Below are 21299 nucleotides of genomic sequence, written 5' to 3' on the forward strand. Positions count from 1 at the left end.
AAAACCACAGAAACAAATTTCAATTTGGAAAGGCATTGTCAGAGCATAGAGGCTATTGGTCCTCTTAGAAGCTGGCTGCTAGGCTAGAATGCTCTGTCGTGCAACCCACTACAGATCTTTCATGGTCTAAGTGGGATGTATTTAGCCACCGACTTTGAAGTTTAGCAGGTATAATTTATCCACACAGTGCTAAACTTAGCAGCTAACACTAACTAAAATAAGCTCAGTTTTATAGTCTTGGATCAATAAAATGCCACCTGAAGTCTCTCTCTGTTTTTTTCTTTTCCTGACTTTCAACAGGTAAGAATAAAAATAAAATCAAAACCACCCAAAACCTAGCAAAACCAACCAACCATCCAAACAAAACCAAAACAAAATAACTCACCAAAACCAGAAATCTCCAGAAATCATGGGCAGCAAATTAAGAGTAAAAATGGCTACATTAAAATTTAGCAAAATAAAATTAGTCTTCTACAGAATCCTTTTAACAAAATAATGCTGGCCAAGTTGAAAAGGGGACTGTACCAACAGGATTTTGAAAAACACTACTTCAGTGGTGTAGGCTAAATATGAAATCTCAGACCAATTTCAGTGGCAAATTTCCTACAGATTATTCAGAGACAATATTTTTGCCTTAATCACACAGAGTTTTAGTCAGCATTAGGTTTACAACCGTGTCCCAAGAGGTCAGAGAAATTACAAATTGGGTAGACTTTCAAGATGACAGCAACAATTAAGCAAAGGTAGAGCACCATTGATGTTATATGTGGTTGTCAGGATGGAGAATGAATTTTTTTCCTAATCTCACAACCACTGTCTCCAAATCTAAAAAAAAAATTAAAATAAAAAAGACATATTCTGGCAAAAATACATTCTGTTAACATATTTATTAAGAAAAAAATTCAGACACTGCACTGGTAAGAGCTAACAAGGTCATAGTTTATTTTTGTAAATCCACCATACAGCATTGCAAGACTGTGGAGATGTGTCTGTCAAAACCGAGCAGTGCATGTCACAGCCACATGAAACAAAAATGGCAAAACACAAACACACTGAAAAAAGCAAAAAAGCTTGTTGTAAAGCTTGTAGTCATAAATGATCATTTAAATTGTTAACAATATATAGAACTTCACAAATTCATAGTAACACATTGATACTAGTGTTAACTTGTAATAAGTATGTTGTAAATTTGCATTGTCTATCATTTGCCACAGATCATGACATAATTACATGTAGAACTAATCTATGAAATAAGTAGAGCTCAATATGCTTACTATCCAGTAACTACAATCACTAACATCAGGAATTATTATCTCCTGAAATTATTTTCATCCCCTTCTGTGTATGTTAGCACATGTAAGTACACTTCTCTGAGTTAAATTACCTAGCAAAATTACTGGCAATATTCACTTTTAAATTATCATGCTCATCTTTAAAATCTTTACGCAAAATCCTTTGAAACTGCTTCTATAAAATTTGGAGCAGACATGAGTATTGTAAATGTGCAAATGATGGCAAAAAGGGTAAATGCAACCAGGCATAATCTGTCTATGACAGCAGCAGCAAACTTCCACTCGCTGCAGATCTCTTCACCCTCATCTTGCTTCCTGAAGCGCATCGCTATGAACTGAACTTCCTCCAGAATCTTCATCATCACTGGAAGAGTATCCATTAAAGCTTTCTTCTGAACAAGCTCAGTATCTTCTGGTAAGGGACAAGTAATCTTTCTGCTCTTGACACCCAGGTCATTCTTCTGAGGGCAGCATGGGTTGTCCATTGTATGGTAGCCACAGATGGTGTTGCCATTGCTGGACTGGTGCCCAGGGAGCACATTCATCTCCATACTGTTTATGCTCAGATGGCACTTGGGATAGCTGTATTTGCAAGAGAGGGGCTTTATATTTTCCCCAGGTTTTTTCATTCGTAAAAACCAAGCGCACCAATTCAGCAGGATGACACGGACCTGAAAGAGAGTGATCATAATAGAAATAAAGGGAACTTTTGTACATTTTAGAAGCTTTTTATGTGTTTCATGACTGTTACAGTTAGTCTGTGATACTCCAGAGGGATTCCTTCTGTGCTCTCCAGCCATCTGCTTTCAAATGCCATTTTTCTTCCCAAGAATGCCCTTTTTTGGGAACGTCTTGAACATAGTGGGTGTTCAATACCCGCATAGCTTATGAAGCTAAGGAGATGCAAAATCTTACTTTTACAAAATGGTTCTTGATGTCCTATGTTTAGCAAACAATCCCAGACCTCTGCAATTAAGCAGAGGGCAGAAAATTAGCTGCAGTGTTTTCAATAATTTCTTAGACAGTATGGAAAGAGATACACTTAAATATCTGGGGTTACCAATGTTCAGACTGCTGAAAAAAAAGCAATGCAACAGACTAACAGCTGTTTTTAGCACATTCCCCATCTCTATTGTTTAAGTCTCAATATAAACAGCCTTGGCTGGGTTTTGGGTTGGTTTGTTGTTGGTTTTTTTTTTCTTTTTTAATTGAAAGACATTTTGAAGTGCCTCTGAAGAGTTCAGACACATAATACAGTGGGGCTTTTTTTCTAAAGAAAAATCAATTAAATTGGCCAGTCTGAAATCTAAATAGTACTACTAACTGCTGTCATTTCCCTGTGCTCTGATTTATAAAGGTTGTGGACCATCAGAAGAGTTCTGTAACCTGCATGTGGCAGATCGTGCTCCACATGTTGCTTGTCAAGGCCACCAAATGTACAAACTCCAGAGAGTTAACAGATCTTCAAATATCTTTTCTGAAATCTGAGCCTACTATGATGATTATTGTTATCACCTTTTGCTGTAAAAGACGGTAAAAAGGCTGTGGAATCAATAGAATCTTGTATGAAGGGCTGCAAACTAAATCAGAAATTTCTTGTGATTATAAAGCCCTTCAAAATTTTCAGATTTTATTTATAAGAAATTGAAACTTTTCAATAAGATTGTGAGATTCTCTGCAGAAAGATGGGTGGCTTCTTTAATGACTTCATCATTCTAGTTGTAAATCAATTAGCCTGATGTCCAGGAAAGAATAATAATGACTTCTGGTTTAATTTCTGAGCCCAGGACTCCCTGTGTGATACTCTAAAATCTATTCATAAGGAGAGAGATTTAAAAAGCACAAGTTTCTTTCAACTTGAAAATCTAAAGGAATCCCATTCCTCCTGAAAGCTCTCTGGTGTTGGCACTAGGTCTTGCTGGGATCCAGAAACTCTTGCTGCACAGAAAAGTGGGTCCACATGCTAGTGCACTGAAAATTGATCAGAAGGCAGTAAACAAAATTGGTTTTCCACACAGACAAGTAGATGTGGTTTCAGTGAAAAGCAGATTTCCAAGCAGGGGAGTGCAGTGGTCTCAATACAGCCAGAGTGGTTCCAAGAGCTTTGCCTTTCTGGTTCTGCTGGTGGTAGAGAAGCAACGAGCTCCAAGCTGTGAGAAGCACAGCTGGGTTCAATGTTAAGCACCCTCACCATGCTGAGGTACTGGGGCTCCTGATCTCCAGCAGCTCTGGAAGCCAACTCATCATTGGAACTGTTGCAAGAGAGAAGTAAATTGGCTTCACCCGCTGTCTTTGTTACAGCTCTGTCATGAACTGCAGTGAGACCCTCTGTAAGGGAACCAAGCAGATAATATGCCCAGCAAACACCAGAAAGTGTTCAGTGCTTTGAAATGCGTTTTAGCGTGTGTCTGATGGATTAGAAATCAAAGGTGTTGCCCATGAGATTAGAAGCTGAAAAAAGTGTTCTGCCATAGCCCAACCATGCCATTGTAACTTCAAATAGAAAACCCAAATAACAGTTTCTAAATGGAAGACCTAAATTTAATCTTTGTTTTTCCCTTCTAATAGCAAACATAGGTGTCACACATACTGTCTGTAATTTATTCTACAGATTAAGGGAGAGCAACTTCTGCCCTCATCTGTAAATCGTTTATTACAGTTTTAACATTTTTTTTTCTTTCAGTAGACTGTCAAATATTTACCACCAAAGCTGCTTACCCATTTGGGCATCTTTCCTGCTTGTGGGTCATGATGGTGAAACTGCAGAACCAGCACTGTTACCACCACAGACAGACCAACAATGACCATGATGCTTGCAAAATACTGAGCTGGAAGTAAAAGGAGTAGTTTGTTAAGGAGAAGAAAAGGAAAGGAAAGGGAAAGGAAAGGAAAGGAAAGGAAAGGAAGAAAGGAAGAAAGGAAAGGAAAGGAAAGGAAAGGAAAGGAAAGGAAAGGAAAGGAAAGGAAAGGAAAGGAAAGGAAAGGAAAGGAAAAGGAAAGGAAAGGAAAGGAAAGGAAAGGAAAGGAAAGGAAAGGAAAGGAAAGGAAAGGAAAGGAAAGGGGAAAGGAAGGAAGGAAGGAGGGAGGAGGGAGGGAGGAGGGAGGGAGGAGGGAAGGAAGGAAGGAAGGAAGGAAGGAAGGAAGGAAGGAAGGAAGGAAGGAAGGAAGGAAGGAAGGAAGGAAGGAAGGAAGGAAGGAAGGAAGGAAGGAAGAAGGAAGGAAGGAAGGAAGGAAGGAAGGAAGGAAGGAAGGAAGGAAGGAAGGAAGGAAGGAAGGAAGGAAGGAAGGAAGGAAGGAAGGAAGGAAGGAAGGAAGGAAGGAAGGAAGAGAAAGAAAGAAAGAAAGAAAGAAAGAAAGAAAGAAAGAAAGAAAGAAAGAAAGAAAGAAAGAAAGAAAGAAAGAAAGAAAGAAAGAAAGAAAGAAAGAAAGAAAGAAAGAAAGAAAGAAAGAAAGAAAGAAAGAAAGAAAGAAAGAAAGAAAGAAAGAAAGAAAGAAAGAAAAGAAAGAAAGAAACCCCTCAAAACAAACATTTTATTTTATTTCTTGGCCATGCCTGTAGATCTATATTTTGAGAAAGTCTGCATCACATCTGAACATCCTCTTTTCCAGTATTTCATGCTGGATCATTTGAGGCCCTTGGGGCCCTCAGTTCTTACCTTTGCAGTGAGGTAAGGGCTAGAATCAGTAAAACATTTTAACTGCTTGGGTTTTGTTCCAAGAAAAGAATGTAGGGCCCCCTGCTTAGCAACAACTCCCTGTCCGCTGCCGGGATACCGAGATACTGAGCTGATCAGATCCACTGAATACCTGCATCCCCAGCTCTGGGCCACCCAGAGCCACCAGCAGAACTCATGGAGAGAATGCTGTTCTCCTGGTGTCACTGAACCCTCCCATACCACACCACTGATCCCAGTGATCCATGAGGCAAAATGTTGCTGTGTTTGAAATGGTACCCATGTCTACTCAGCATTTCTTGATTTTTCCTTCTAGGGTTTGATCCTACAACCTCTCTTTCCCATAAGCAGAAAAACATGGTCCTCCTGCAGCAGTTGGGAGAGTTGGTGGGGAAGAATCCCATGTTGCCCCCCATGCACTTCCCTGGAACCATGGCTTAATCCTCCTTCCAGTCTGATGGCTTTACATCTCTGGCTGGTGAAAGATCAAACCTATTACTTGGTGAAATATACAACCTCCAGCACCCCATATGATATGACCATGACTCAGTCTTCTCCGTCAACACTGTGAGCAGAAAACCCTGAGAGTTGCTGAAAGGATCAAGATACCATATGCACAGATAAGACTTTTCTTTGAGCCATGGGACTGCAGTCTTCACTCACCTTACCCTAGCCCCATAAAACTATGAATAAGTGAACTCTATTCCTGGGCTTCCATTGATATTGCACATAAATAGGATGCTTTCCTGTGAGCTCTGGCACGTGAAAGAAGCTGTAAAGAACAGAGCTTTGGTCTTCTAACACAGACCAGCCACCAGCCTTTTTTTGCCAGAATTTTGGGGGCCACCCTAAATTCTACAGCACTTACACAGTGCCACAAAGTCCTACCCCCACGTGTGTCTGTTGGAAAGGAGTAAATGCAAATCTGATTTTACAAAGAAGTCCAACCCTATTCTTTTGAACTCAAAAAGGGAAAAGCCCAACAAGTCTCACCAAGCACCTCTCTATATCCCACTAAGGAGATTCTGCTTACTACATCATTCCTGGCCCAGCTTGGAGGATTTAATAAACCACTTCACCATAGGCAGTCTGAGGAAAAGCAGTCCCAGACAAGAGTGTATATGGAAGAGGAGGGGCCTGACTGCTGTAAGCCAGTGGCTCTGAGGCATAATGACTGACACTTTCTGGAGGTGAAAAGGTTCATTTCCACTCTCTGCCCTGGACATCTGCCAGAGGCCAGGAAAAGAGAGCAGAAGACCTGTGTTTGGAGCCCCTCAATTTTCCTGACTTAGCAAAGTTCCCCAGGGATATGAAGGTCTGCTCTAGCCAAAGCTAAGTATTCCTCATGTATTCTCAAACTTTGATGCTGCTTTCTTCAGCAATTGTGTATGAAAGGAAAAGCTGGTCTGGATACTCAGTTGATTTCTTTCAAGTAGGATGAAATATTTGCATTTCTACAATTGGTTTTCTTCCCTTTCTTTGTCAAAGGAAGTGTGATGTAACACAGTACCTGGACAGCTGTTTTAACATCTGGGAGCTGTCAGCCTCTGTCTCAGCACTATCAAAAGATGACCAGGTGCTGTTGTAGCATATATGGATCTAACACAAGTACAAAGACCCAAGAAGTCTTTTTAAAAAAATCAGTGACAGTAGCTAGTTGCTCTTGCAAGCATCCTCTGATATCACCTCTATCAAAAAATTGAAATTCATGGCTTGCAGGTCTTCCATTGTCAGCTTTGGACCTTCTGGGCCATAATGTGATATTAAAGAAGCAATTTGAGATTATTCTAGAGGTGTTTAGGAGGATTTGCTGCTTGAGTGAAACTGGATTAATTCTGAGAACTATTAGAAGCAGATTAAAGCAGAAATTCTAAGAGAATCAAGATGATTCTAGCTGTATGATTTTGCATTGTTTATATTTCCACTGAACACTGGAATGAGAAAGGAGCATATTATCCACATTTATTAACATAGTAAATCATAGGATATGCAGAACATCTCAATGATGACAAGCTACAGTATTGCTGTTCCTATGCAATAGTGGGGGAAGGAGGAGAGTATCATGCTCAGGTATTCACAGAATCACAGAGTCAGGTTGGAAAGGACCTCTGAGCTCATCAAGTCTAACCATTGATCCACTACCACTGTGGTTACCAGACTATGGCCCTGAATGCCACACCAGCCTCTTCTTAAAAACCTCCAGGGATGGAGAATCCACCACCTCCCTGGGCAGCCCATTCCAATGCCTGATCACCCTCTCTGTAAAGAATTTTTTTCCTAATATCTGACCTAAACCTCCCCTCGCAGAGCTTAAGCCCATGCCCTCTTGTCCTACTGATAGCTGCCTGGGAGAAGAGGTCGAACCCCCCCTGGCTACACCCTCCTTTCAGGGAGTTGTAGAGAGTGATGAGGTCTCCCCTGAGCCTCCTCCAGACTAAACATTGATCAGTGATCAAGTTGTATACCTTTCACAGGTGTTCATACCTGTATTCCTTCTTTGCAGGAAAAGTCAGATTTTGAATGCAAAATGATGGACTGGTTTAAAGCTGCTATAAGTCAAGTCATTTCAGTCATTCAGTGCTGAGTGATTCTGGTGAACTCCTAGAAAGTGGGAGAAATGTCCCACAGCATGCACAGAATGAGATATTCACTGGCCCTCCTTCTGGAAATGGTCCAGAGTAATGAACCTGTGGAGGATGTAGGAAGTCTCAAATATCAACAGAGTGGCTTCCAACCACCCCTCTTCTCTCCTATGGCAGGGGCCAAGGCTGGTGCTGGGCAGATTATGTTGCAGCCTATGACAGGAGATGGAGGAATTTGTCAGAGCCCAGGGAAACAAAATGGTATATGAGAGATTACTTTGCTGGCTGTTTACTTTTGCTGGCAAAGAAACACAGAAGAGGACGTAGACAGGAAAACAGTTTCCACTGTTGTTGAGATTTGCTGCAGCAGGACACCTTGTGTTGTCCATTAATTTTCAGTGCCAATAGAAAACAAAGAGCATCATCTCAGTCCAGCTGGACCCTCATAAACATGGAAAGTCCTAAAAGAGTGAGAGACTTCAAGACCCTATGTCTACCATTTGGTTATGGTATACTTGTAGAGGGCACAGAGGAAGTGTTTTCACAATTCTCAAACTCTTCTCCTCCCACATGCTTTTGAAGAATTGAAATAGGTGTTTGAAAAGTAAAACTGTTAATCATAGAAGTGACAGTTCCTCACAACCATGAGCCCCATGTTGCCTTTTCAAACACTTCCTGTGTTTTCAGGTGTTTCACACTTTCTGCTCTGTTTAGAGCAAAATACAGATTCTTGATTCAAACCCAACAATGTTATTTTGGAGAGAGCTGGAAGAAAATAATGATTTACAGTATTTTGGAGTTACTGGGCATGATAGAGAGAAAATTATGAAGCTATGCTGGTTAGGCTTATAACTGTGTTGCCCCAATTTTGTTGCCTCAGTTTTTCAGAGCAATGGCTTTCAGCTGTGTCTGACTTTAACATGGGATGAGTTTCTGAAAAACTGACTGGGTTTAGTAGTGACTAAACATTACATTGGGAGGTTATATTTTTTAAGTCTGCAGGGTCAAAGCAGCAGTTTATACGGAGGCATTGATTTTTAAGACATTCCTACAGCTATGGAAGATGAGTGAGATTCTTGTCACTGCTTTACCAAGTATCACTGGATGGAGGTAAGCACGGCCACTGACTATGTAATCTTAAGGATGCTTTAGTCAAAGGACAGGCATGAAGGGGAAGAGTTACAACTAGCAGACTTAGGGGAACTTGTTTTTAGTGACTTCCTAATGCATGATTTCCCAGAATTAATTACAAGGCTGCTTTCAAATGGAAAACACAGCTTAATGAAGCAGGTCAGGGATATGGAGATTGTAAACAGGGAGGCATAGTGCTCTTTAAAAGAAGGAATTCAGGCATATGTCTATTGCCTAAGGAAGAAAGTCTTCAGATGTTCATAAAACCATTAACAAACCCAGATCTGATTATCCAGTGTTATTTACATGGAGCACATCATCTTTATAGAAATAAAAAAAAAGGCCCTTCCAGTTGAAATCTAAATGCCTCAAATGTATTCTCAGATGAGTTATCTAAGTCTTTAGTTTGAATGCACAGGACCTGAACTTGTACACAAGCTCTAATTGAAATAACAGTGTTTGTTTCATTTCAGTTTGGTCATTGGACCAGAAAATCAACACATGGGCACATGGATAACCCTGTAGTGGGAAGGGCCTTTCTTGCTCCTGAGGCTCGACGAGCTGCTGACCTCTCCATTGCCTCGCACAGGAGTGAGCTCTCTCTGGGTGTGGGTCCCACCTTTATTGGCCCCCTGGTCTTGCTCCTGCCCAACAGGGGGCCTGTCCTAACCAGGCACAGGTGGACTCACACCCACTCTTTGGCAACTCAAGGCACCTGTATGTCTTGTTTCTCTACATAACCCTTCTTCCATAATGCACTAGCCTTGGTACAATGCTCCAATGTGGTGGGGGCAGGAAGGTGCATGAAATCCCCATGATATTACTGGCATTCATCATGCAAGGCAAGTATGTGCATAACTGCATAGGTTTTTAAAAGCATAAAGAACAATTGTGTTCTATGTGAGCTGTATCATGATGATTTTTTTTTACCCAGAGATCAGTGCACTCAGACCAGTAACTTCTGGTGTGTAACACATCTGGAGGCCCCTGCATGTCTATATGTCCTTTTCTCAAATAACGAACTCCAGCTGTCTACTTACATAGAATTTTGATGAAAGCACTGTTAAACAGAAAAATTAAGTAAATCAAATCATGAGTGCAGCCAGACACACTTCCCATGAGGCATGATTAAGCTATACTAGGAGGGGTAACTTCAGGACACAGATGCTGCTGCATAGTCATGGTCTGAAAGTCTTTTTAAGCTACACTCCAGAGATTTTAAGTGCCAGAAGGGACCTCCAGGACCCTTTAGTGAAACAAGCCTTGTTCCTATAGTTGACTTGTGTTGGATTCTGGCCAAACTGTTGTGCTTGTAGATGTCATAGGACTTTGTGCTTTTGATCCAAATGGCTGAGCTGGTTGCTCTTGTGCATGGTTAATTTTTCAAGCAGAAATGTTTCTCAGTCTTTTCCTTTATTTAGCATTGTAGAGGAATTTGCAGAAGGGCAGGATTCAACTTTTGAAAGATTGCAGTGCCTTGCTTCACATGGATGCATGCTGCTGAAAGCTGATTTTTAGAAATATCAGGTCCCCCTAAAAAGGGAGGCTTTCCTAGAGAAGGGCAGGAGTAGACTTGCTGCTGGGCAAGGAGTAGCTGGTTTCTGATATAAAGAACCAAAGAAAGCTGAGTCAGAGTAGGGTACAAATGTATTGACACAGCCTGTCCAACTGAAGTATTTCTTGGCACTGGGACTGGTTCACTGTGGAATGGAAAGCTGTCCCATGACCTGGCAGTGTACAGGAGCAGCAGACTCCTTGTGTTGAAATGTGATGAACAGCCTGCTGTTGGTTTCTAGCCTAAGCTTTGTCACTTGTTTTTTACAGAAAAGAAGTTGTCTTGTTTTTAATGCATGTTAACACACTAGTCAATATGCTATATATAAATGGGAGTCCATCATGTGGTGATGTTGCATATGTGGAGTAAGGGAGCCTGCTCTGAGCAGCTTTAAGAACAGATAGAGAATGCAAAAGACACACCAAAGAGGTGGGGAGACACTTTCCAGAGAGGTAGGAAAAAGGGAAGTGTTTTCCCCCACCGGCTTGCTGATGTTTATTTAGGCTGTGAGGTGCTTCTTTTATTGTAAACTCAAGTTAAAGCCAAAGATATGCGACCGCAACTAAGAAGAATCAGGACATGATTTCCACATTTCTTTGCAAATATTGCAGACCTCAAAACCTGGTTCCTTTCTTGGAGTCATATTAAACCAGTTTTTCTTTGCTGCCTCAACAAAGACACTCCAAACTGGAGCTGTGAGAAATCCCCCATGTTGTTATATTAAGAAGCTAAATCAGAGAAAGGAGAACAGCAGGGTATGGACTTCAAGAGAACCAGATTCTTCTTTTAAGGGGAACCAGTAGCTGGGATCTTACAGGAGAAAGCTCTGAAAGCAGTACAAGCAAACAAGCAAGGTCTTAAAGTACAGCAGCCTCAAAGTACAAGAAAAATACCTTCTATTACTCAGAGAAACAAACAAACACATCAGGAGGTAATAACAGCTAAACTTGGAACTCATGGTGGCGCTCCAGGGTCAAAGAGGCAGGCTTTTCAGGAAGCTTGGGCGGGATGCAAAAGAAATGTTTGGAAGCATTGTCTGGTCAGTGGAGTTCGTCTTCAGAATGTTAAAACTCAGGAGCTGAGACTGCCAAGGGAGTCAAGTGAAACAGGAAGAGTTTCTATCACTATACAAACTATAAATTATTGAAAAAGGAAAACATAGGCCTGATGATGAATGGGGGGGGTGATACAGTGTCAGTGGGCAGACATAAGTTCAAGATAGTGGGTTCTTTTCCTCAGTTTTCACAACCAAGGTGTTCTATGTGCTTGGAGACATGGTTCAAGTATGAGGAAAACAACCAGCAGTAGATGAGGATGGATTCTGATTTTGAAATTTGAACCTGTCCATATCCTTGGGACCAGATAGGTGTCACTAAGATTCCTGAGGGTATTGATGCAAGGACAGAGATGAGGTAAGATCCTGGGCAACTGGAGAAAGACAGATGTTGCACCCATTTAGAAAAAAGTACAAAATGGTAATTCAGAGAACTACAGCCATGTCATTCTGACTTTGATCCCTGGTTCAAATGTTCCTCAGGGAACATTTCTTGAGGGAGAAGGTGGGGACATTGAAGGTTAAATCATGTCTGACATTCATGAAAATCACAATAGTTACAATAAAGGGTAGATCAATGCATTCCATTTGCAACAACTTTCACATGGCTTTTCACACAGCTTTCTGCTTCCCAAGGTCCTTTCCAACCTGAGCTATAGAGTGATCCTATGAAACAAGAGCTTCCATTGCACAGGAATGGTTGAGTTTCAGAGCACACAGTTTGGGTGCACCTCAGTGGGTCAAGGTTCAGTTTACTTTTAAGTTTGAACAGGGAAGCATCATATGACAGTAGTAGATTGTTTTAGATATCCCTCATCTGGACACCTGAAGTCAGTCTCCAAGGTGTTAAAAGCATCCACGTGCAATGATTATTCTTTTACAGTGTTTGACAATATAAAATCTGTCTAATGAGCAGATGAAAGAAACAGACTGTGTTTGGCCTACACAACAACGTTGAGAGGTGTGTTTCTAATACATTTGATATGCTCTAATTATTTGGGCATTAGGAAAACACTTGCAGCAATACGTGCTGCTAACGAGGCATAATCATGAGAAAAGTCTGCCTTACCTCCTTGACTCTGTGATGCAAAAAGGGTGAAAAGGAGTGAGAGGTCCTAATGGTCGAGCCAATATTCACCTGGAGCAGAGGGGCTTGATCCGTCCCTCACCCTTTGCTGATATTTGATGTTCACAAAGCTATGCTTTAACATTCAGGTTTAACTATTCATAGGTTTTCCTGGTATAAATCTTACTTTCCCTGATTTGGACTGTGTAAGTAGAAACTGGTTTGTTTAAATCTAGTGAACCTGGCATATGCAAGAGCACTCCTTTCCTAATTCCAAATAGCTATTTTTAGGTATAACACAAAGTAAAAATTATGTGAAGACAGGTCCAAGATGCATCATGTCTCCTCCCTACACAAAAAGTTTCACTCAAAATTGCATCTGCCTCTGTGAAATCCTAGGTATACGTTCAGTGATAGGTTTTGTTAGTTTTTTGGAAGCTCCTGTATGACTCAGAAGCAAAGTCCTGCTGACCTTCAATAAAAAGTACAAGTTATTTGGAGGCTTTCAGAACTCTTGCCTATGGGCCTTACTGTTCTGTAGTCTCCCTGATCCACACAGTTAGGTCTGAGGTTTTAATCCTCGAAGTGACACAATGAGGTTGTTGCTTTTTTTTTTTTTTTTTTTTTTTTAATATTCATGATGATATAACTTGTGCAAGGCTCTAATTATATCACCCACTCAGGTTTTTTTCATATATGCAAACAGAAAAGCCCAGGGATCTATTCCTAATAATGCTGAAATGCAAAACTATAGTAACAAAAAAAGAGCCAGTCCTCAAATAGGCTCTTGCATCATACATTGTATTCAGGGTAGAGAAAATCAACTTACCTATTAGTGGGACCGAGTCAGAAGTTGCAGGCATAATCTCAGCCACAAGCAACATAAATACAGTCAGGGAAAGCAGGACGGTGATACCTGCAGGGGGCGAACACGGAGGGGAAGAATGAGGAACATGAACTTTTCAGCTGCTCCTCTGATGTCTTTGCTGTTAAATATAACCTTGTCCTAATCTGCAGCTAAGCCAAACCCATGACTTCCTGTTGGTGCAGATGAGAACTTCCACAAAGTAAGTACATTTTTGTATGCAACTCTACCTGCTAGCTCTTTACTTTTCTCAGTTACACCCAAACCCTTGGGTCTGCTAAATTAATGGAGAAATCTTTCCTGCAAGGTGAAAGGAGGTTGCAGAACTGGTAAACTACATTGTTTTTCCAAAACACAGTGCAAACAACGCCCAGATGTTTATTAAAAGCTAGGAGAGACTTGCACAGACATGAGTCTAGTTTTTTTGCTGTTGCGTATAATACAACACACTCCAAAGACCTGCAGCCTGGTTTAAAATCAGCTCTTTGTTTGTCCTATCTGGGAAGACTGTTGCTAAACCTCCTGTTCTAGTATTGAGAAATCACATGGCAACTGCATGAACATTTATCTCCTATTTCTGTGTCAACACCGTACTTCAGCTCAAATAATAGAAGCGAAGAATTATTTGGGTTGGAAGGGACCTTAAAGATCACCTAGTTACAATCGATCATCTAGTTCCAATCCTCCCCTGCCATGGGCAGGGACGCTTCCCACTACAGCAGGTTGCTCAAAGCCCCATCCAAACTGTCCTTGAACACATCCAAGGAGGAGACATCCATAATTATCCTGGGCAACCTGTGCCAGTGTCTCACCACTCTCACAGAAAAGAACTTCTTCCCGATATCTAAGAAAAATTTATCCTTTTCCAGTTTAAAACCATTCCTCCTCATCTTATCCATACATGACCTTGTAAAAAACATTTCTCCAGGTTTCCTGTAGGCCCTCTTCAGGTATTGGAAGGCCACCATAAGGTCTTTCTGGAGTTTTCTTCAGCCTGAATAACCCAAACTCTCTCCAACCTTCTATCCAGGCCTCTTTGTGGCCTTCCTCTGGGCCCATTCCAACAGCTCCATAATGTTCTCATGCTTGGGACCCCAGGACTGGACAAAGTATTCCAGGTGGGGTCCTTTTCTTGTCTCTATCCTACTTTTCCTAGATAGCAATTGTATTCCCTGTAGCCTATGTTTCACTTCTTGCAAGATAGGCTACTCAGATTCACAATTGCTCTACTAACACTGAGGAAACTTCACAGGGCTTAAATGTCTTTATCCTGGTAGAATTGTGTACAAGAAGCTCTTAAAGTCTTGCCCATGTCCATCTTATGTATTTCAGGCTCTTCCCTGTGTTGTCTTGGAAGCACCTCTCCTGCCTTTTTTGACACACACACAACATTGCAGGAAATCTAATTTAGCCCTTCCTTGGCTGTCACTGTTATTTGCATTCATGAGGGACTCATCCCTTGTTGTTTTGGGAGCTGAACTTGGAAGGTGAAAATACAGTGTGCAGCTGCTGCCACTTGCAATCCTTCACTTTCTGTGTCTAAGTATGTCCTGTCTGAAAAACAGAGTTAATCAGCTGTGAGATGCACTGAAACATACTAAAACACAGAACAACAGGGATGACAGAGTGCTACCACTGCTGCTTGTGCCATTGCCAAGTTCTTTCTCACCCCAGAGTAAAATTTTAGAAGCATTAATATAGGATGTGTGTGTCATACTGAAAGCTCTTAAACCATATCCTGCAGCCAAACACATGCATAAAGCACCATGAGGTATTTATTTTCCATTTTCTAGGAAGGAATTAGCTTATTAGTGCTCACCTAAAGAAATCTTCTCCCCTGAATCAGCTGGCAAAAGGAAAACAAGCAGCGCCAAGCCGGATATGAGAACGCAGGGAATGAGCAGGTTCAAGCCATAGTAGAGAGTGCGTCGGCGCATGGTGATGGTATATGTGACATCTGGGTATGGTTCTTTACAGCATTCATAATACATTTCATTCCTCTTTCCTGGGACACCTATAGAGAGGGAAATCAGAGCAGTGGGGAGAGGTGCAAGGTTCCTGGGTACCATCATGGAACGGGCCAAGGGATTTACCAGCCAATATGTGGCACCTCCACCACACTTGGTGTGATAAACAGTGTTTCAGTGTCCTGTGGCAATTGATTAGGGAGAAAAGATACCCCCAAAACAATTACCAGGCAAAAGACAATTTGTAACACTTGTGGCCATTGATGAACACATGGATGAATAGATTAAAGGGGACAAAGGACAAGCTGTATCAGTTTAATATTGTTTGAAAACTGCAACACACCACAAAAGGGTTAAATCAGCTAAGATAACTCTTGCTGTGCCAGTGTCTTCAGCATCATCTGAAGAAACAGTGCAAGATGTCTGCTGTTCTTTGTTCACCTTCTGTGCTCCTAGGGTTTATTTTCATGCCTTCTGAGTCATTAGAACCTCGCTTAGCCAAGAAAGTTCATCTGGGTCAAATCGAAACTGTTCTAAGCATCCCAACCTCAATAAGGAAAGATTTACATGCAGTGCCCAAAGATTATCTCAGTCAAATGTTCATTCTGCCTTCCTGCGTCCAGGAAATTCTGAAAAACATCTGATATCATGTTGACTAGTCTATACAGTGGATTTTCTGTAGGACAAGTGCTACCAATTCTCATACACATTTGGCTTTTTTTTTGTTAGGAAAACCAAAGAGGATATGGCTTAAATTTCAAAAGTAATGTCAAGTTCAAGCATAAAGTCTATTAGACCTGAAGATAAGGGACATAATTATCCAATATAGCTATGCTGGAGGGTGGGCCATGATGACACAGAAACAATAGACTGTCTGAGGTGCTGTGTGGCCGGGACTACAGCAGCATAGAAAATGTCAAGGGAGCTGGAAGAACCTTGTATTTTTCATGCAATCATAGATTACCTTATTTTTGTTTCTGTGCATGGGACAGATGATGTGACAATGTGTGGATCCTTTGGCTCTTCAAAGGATCTTGCCATGGCTTATCTGAGGTGCTACTTAATACCTTGGCTGCATGAGGTAGATAAGGGCCAGTCTCTTAATCAGAGATGCCAATTTATTGGAAAGAAATACCCGCTAAAAAATAAGTAATGGAAAGTTGGGAGTGCCCTGAAATGGGCAGACTTTAAGAGGGCTTCCTTGTGTAGTTCCACAACTTCTCATAAAACTGAATATTAATCATGTTTTTTATTGTATTATTTATTAGATGCTCTGAACAGTAAAACGACTGCACCCTGTTGGTCAGTGACAGTTATCTTCTTGTCTGAAGATCCAAACAAGAAGATGACATGCACCTCCTGCAACCTTTCCTTAGGGTGGTCTAAGCTCTATCAATTTTCATTGCTCCTGAATTACATGTACATAAATAGGCTCAAAATAACTCACTAGGGGCTCACTCCAAATAAGTATTTCTGGGCACAGATTCCACTTCAAAAAATATATGTATCTTCGAAAGCACAGGAGTGAAGAGAGACAGACTGAACTGCAGTTATTTGTAGTCATTATGAACTGGTAGACACTTTGAAGGCTTTCTGGATGAAGGGGATCCATTGTGGTGTGTTGAAATTGCCAACAATTCATCTTTGTAAAAGTTGATAAGCTCATTCCACTTTTGCTGAAATGGTGTTTTTACACCAATCGGGTTTTTACTGATGCATTACAGTAGATAGGCAGTGGTGCTCTGTGCACCTACATGAGATCATGAGATTTATCCAGTATTGACAAACTGCTCACAACTGGTAGATTTAATATAATTTATGTATTCAGTTGCAGGCAATTGCTTTCAGACACAATTCAATTATTATGACTGAAAGGTTATGATTTTTTTTCTTTTTCCTTTTTTTTTTTTTTTTTTTGGTCAGACAATTTACCCACTAAATCCCATTCTCCATTTGAGATGTAGTTGGAAGTATCTGCCTCAAGCATCTGCAGGTCAATCAACCAGCCACTGTGAGTCCAGGAGCCAAACTTCAAATCACACTTCTGCACATCAAAAGGGAACCAGCGGACATCAATGTAACATGTGCTCTTCAAAATGCCTGTGGATAGAAATTAGTCAGACTCAAGTAGGTACAGGGTGCAGTTCATCTCTACATCTATCTGTCCAATTGCTCGTAAGCAACTTTCTAAAAGTCTGCATGGAGTAGTCATGGGATAACTGAACAACTGCAGGTGGAAAATGCTGCCATGAGTGGAATAGCTTCCCTTCCTGGGGCATCAGTGAAGATCCATTTCTCTTTGACTGCATACTTGAGGCAGATTGTTCAGGACACACTGTCCACTCAGGAGCAGCCCATCCTGTCTCCTGGTGATGTCTGGCAGATCACAAACAGGGCTGCAGGGCCTGGAAGGAGCCATAGAATGCATGGATGTCCATGCCCTGTGTCTGCAAGTTCTTTGAAAGGTGTTCCTCGTCAGGCCCTGCATTGCACCAACAGCCCCTTGAACATACATTGCTGTTAAACTTTGCTTTGTGTTGGTCTTGATCTTCTGTGTGTTAACCTGGGCCTTGACTTTCACTCTAGATGTCTAGTCCACTCATTATTTCATGTAACATTTTAAGCAGTTTAAGAGGTGGATACTGGGATATTGTTGCAATTTCATTATTTTCTCTTTTTTTATTTGAGAGGAGGAAAAAAAAACCAACAACCTAATGGATGCTCCAAACTTTCTTCTTGGAGCCACAGCTGTGGCTGTGGGACTTCCCTAGCACACTGGCAGCACATCAAGCTTGTAGAGTGGGGAAGATGATCTGTGCTGCCTGCATCACTGGCAGCTGGTGGCAAATCACAGTAGCCTTCACCTTACCTCACCAGTTCATCACGTGCTGCTCAGCTCAGTGGCACTGTGTGATAGAAAGGCGGCATCTGCTTCATTGGAAAATTATTTCTATTGTTGCACTGAGCCTACTTGTTTGCAGTAATGTTTTCTGTGTGCTCCTTAAAACTTCAGCTAATGTGAATACCATCTCTGAGTCTCCTAGCGAAGTAGAGTTTGATATTTTGCAGTAAGTTTTTGAGCTGCCCCTTCTGAAAATAAAACCTCCAAGACAGAAATCTTTAATTATTTTCTTTGTCTGCTGCTTCCAAAGGCCATGACCATTGTGGCAGAACCATGTGTGCACAACCATGTTCTTGCACAAACACTGCTGCTCTGGGGTGGCTGGGCTCCCTGAACTTGACCTGTACATTCCAGGGGTCTGACTTTCATGATCATGTCCATTTTTGGAGTGGCTACGTGGAGGCCTGCAAAATTTCCACAGACTGCTTTTAAACACCTTGGTTTCATTGATGAAGGAAAACTGCTTGTACATATTGAAAGCTGAATATTGACTTAAAAGGAACAAATTTTCTCTGTGCCCTACCTGGAGGAATATATTGGCAGGATCCAGAGTAATTCACCAGCACATTTGTGTGAAATGTCGCATCAAATCTTTCATCCGCACTATAACACAGTATAAATATAAAAAAACCCCAAACAACAACAAACAAAAACACACAAACAAGAGAAAAGAAAAAGAAAAAGAAGGAAAAACAAAGCTGACTTTTGAGTCAAGATGTAGCAACTGTCAACATAAAAATAATCTTTTGGTTTAATTTATTGCACAGAATGTCTGAAATAGGTCCTACACCTGTATAAAGAGATCATCCTTGATCTGTAAGTTGGCTTCTCATAGACACCACTGGCCTGCACCCAGTCATGATGGTTGCATGCTGCAATGTCCTCAAAGAAGTGAGAGTCAAAGCCATGGGATGTCTCAGAGCAAAGGCAGCAGTGAAAGGAGCAGAAGTGTCATAGTAGCTATCCAAAGCAGGATGAGGCTTTTCTGAGCCAGCTGACAGAATCAAGCAGCTCCAAGTGTAAATTAAATTGTCTGGTATACAGATATCTGATGTAAGCAAAATGGTGGACTGAGGCAATAATTGTGCAGTTTCTTAGGATGCAGAGGAGCCAAGGGTTTGCTTCAGGAAATGGGGAGAAATTGGTTTATATTTGGGGCTGAAGGGGAAAATGCATTTAGACTCTAAGAGCAGAAACCAGGTGAAATGGACCAAGCAAAGATAATTTACAAATAATAATTTAATAAATTCTGAGAAAAATAAGGGAAGGTCAAGAATTCTTGGGGGCTTGCTCCAGAGCATCTCTTGGGAAGAAATGAATTAAAAAGGGTTCACCTGGCTGATGCTGCAAAGACTTGCCTGTCATGGCTACATGACAGTCTATATTGCATGACTACACAATCTTACACACCCTCTTTCACAACCACACAAAAAAGGGGGTAAAATCATAAGGGCTAAGTGCAGAATTAATGATAACTATTAAATACATAAAAGGCAGAAAGAAAGGGTTTCATAAATGCAAAAAAACAAAAAAACAAAAAAGCCAACCAACCAACCAAAAAAAAAAAAAAAAAACCAAAAAAACCCCCAACAAAACAAACCTACGAAAACCAACCAAAAAAAAAACCAAACCAACAAACAAACAAGGAAAAGACAAAGGACCAAACAGATCCATTACCTGCTGTGAACAGAAAGGAAACCAGGTGCAGGGAGCTGCAGTATCCTGCACCCTTTGCACTTCACTCTTCACAAACTGTGTCTCACCATAAATAATTCTCTCACAGTGACAAGAGTCCAGGGCAAAACAGGGGAGGAGCAGGTTAAAGAAATGTAGATAAGGAATATTCCAGTTGGCAAGGCTGATGAAATTTACTCTTGAGAACTGAAGTAAGTGGCCGAAGTACCCTCTGAAGCATTAACAATTATCTGTGAGAGCTCGTGGAGAACATGGCAGGACTCAGTGAATTTAGGGAAGATCAAAGAGAATGCTGATTATTTTTTTAAAAAGATGAAATTATAGACACATCAACCAAACTTCAAAGATAATGTCACAGATTTGTCTAAAGCTAACTGTAGCAAGTCAATCTAATTTTCTTACTGAGTAAGAGGAGGCAGATGATTTATCTAAACTTCAGAAAGCTTTTGCCAAATTTGTTTGTCTTATAAACACACTATAGTAGTATGGACCAGGCTATACACTTGCCTTTTAGGGTCTGAAAAGGAATAGAGAGACTGAGAGGAGTAAAGCTGAAATAAAGAAGACCTGAACAATCAAGGTCACTCCAAGCCTCCTTCAGATACCTTGTCGTGAGGCTTTGGAATGGAAAATGCAGCTTAGTGAACTAGACAAATCAGCAGAATAAACTTTAGTCTTGTTGATTAGAAAGTATTAACATTAAAACTCTCAGGTGAAGATAGCTCAGTGGAAATCTAGTAAGGCAGCAAGGATGAGGTACAACATCTGGATTTTACAATAGAACAACAAAAAAAAAAAATCCAAAACTATAACGTTACTGAGAGAAAAAACAAAAAGGCCTCCTCCTGGAAAGCATTAATGAAACATATGTGTAGAGATCTTCCACACCACTCACCACTGCATAAGTGCTGGCTAGAGAGCTGCATTCAGCTCTGGAGGAGGAAAGACAGATTAGAGAGTGTTCAGAAGAGAAAAGGAATGATTGAGTTTTATAAAATATGAGTGATAAGGAAAGTAAGAGAAAATCCATTTCTTTACTTCAGGCAGAAACACTGTGGCAGAGACATGACAACAATTTTCCTGGACAGCCATGTTAACTGTAAAGAGAATATGGATTTTCTCTGCTCTAGCAAAAGGAAAGGGAGACATCAAGGAAGACTTAGATGGGCTAATAGAAAAAAATCTATTAGCTGGTGCTTGTTTGCTTTTATTGTTACAGTTTCAAGAGTAAGAGCCAAAGCCCCATGATGGCAATAGCCCCAGAATATCAGTGAAGTGTGGCTGATTTCTAGCATGTAATGTTTTGGTTCTAGGCTCCCACCAGCCTTTGCACATCTTACTTACCTGTTATACAGAAGAATGTCTGGTACCCAAATCTGGTCAGCTGGAAACCGCAAGTTCTGCACCCCTGGGTATTCATACTGATCCCAAGACAAGTAAACATCAACCCAGTACTGTTGGAAAATACATACATCAGATTAGATGAGCTGATGAAAGTATTCTAAGTTGTCTGCAA

The 21299-nt window shown here is 40.9% G+C and overlaps 1 protein-coding gene across 1 annotated transcript in view; it reads right to left on the minus strand.

Moving 5' to 3' along the window:
• Nucleotides 1-959: 959 nt before the first annotated feature.
• The window catches only part of LOC103537530 (neuronal acetylcholine receptor subunit alpha-7-like), a 55926-nt gene continuing 35586 nt past the window's right edge, over nucleotides 960-21299 (minus strand). Inside the window, exons 4-10 of the mRNA XM_030467502.1 lie at nucleotides 21128-21237; nucleotides 18612-18691; nucleotides 17119-17286; nucleotides 15039-15233; nucleotides 13184-13270; nucleotides 4011-4120; nucleotides 960-1963 (exon numbers count right to left, since the gene is read on the minus strand). Coding sequence (XP_030323362.1) covers nucleotides 1442-1963; nucleotides 4011-4120; nucleotides 13184-13270; nucleotides 15039-15233; nucleotides 17119-17286; nucleotides 18612-18691; nucleotides 21128-21237 — 1272 coding nt within the window. The 3' untranslated portion in view covers nucleotides 960-1441. The remainder of the gene's footprint in view (nucleotides 1964-4010; nucleotides 4121-13183; nucleotides 13271-15038; nucleotides 15234-17118; nucleotides 17287-18611; nucleotides 18692-21127; nucleotides 21238-21299) is intronic.

Source organism: Calypte anna, chromosome Z, assembly GCF_003957555.1.
Source record: "Calypte anna isolate BGI_N300 chromosome Z, bCalAnn1_v1.p, whole genome shotgun sequence".
Lineage (NCBI taxonomy): Eukaryota > Metazoa > Chordata > Aves > Apodiformes > Trochilidae > Calypte > Calypte anna.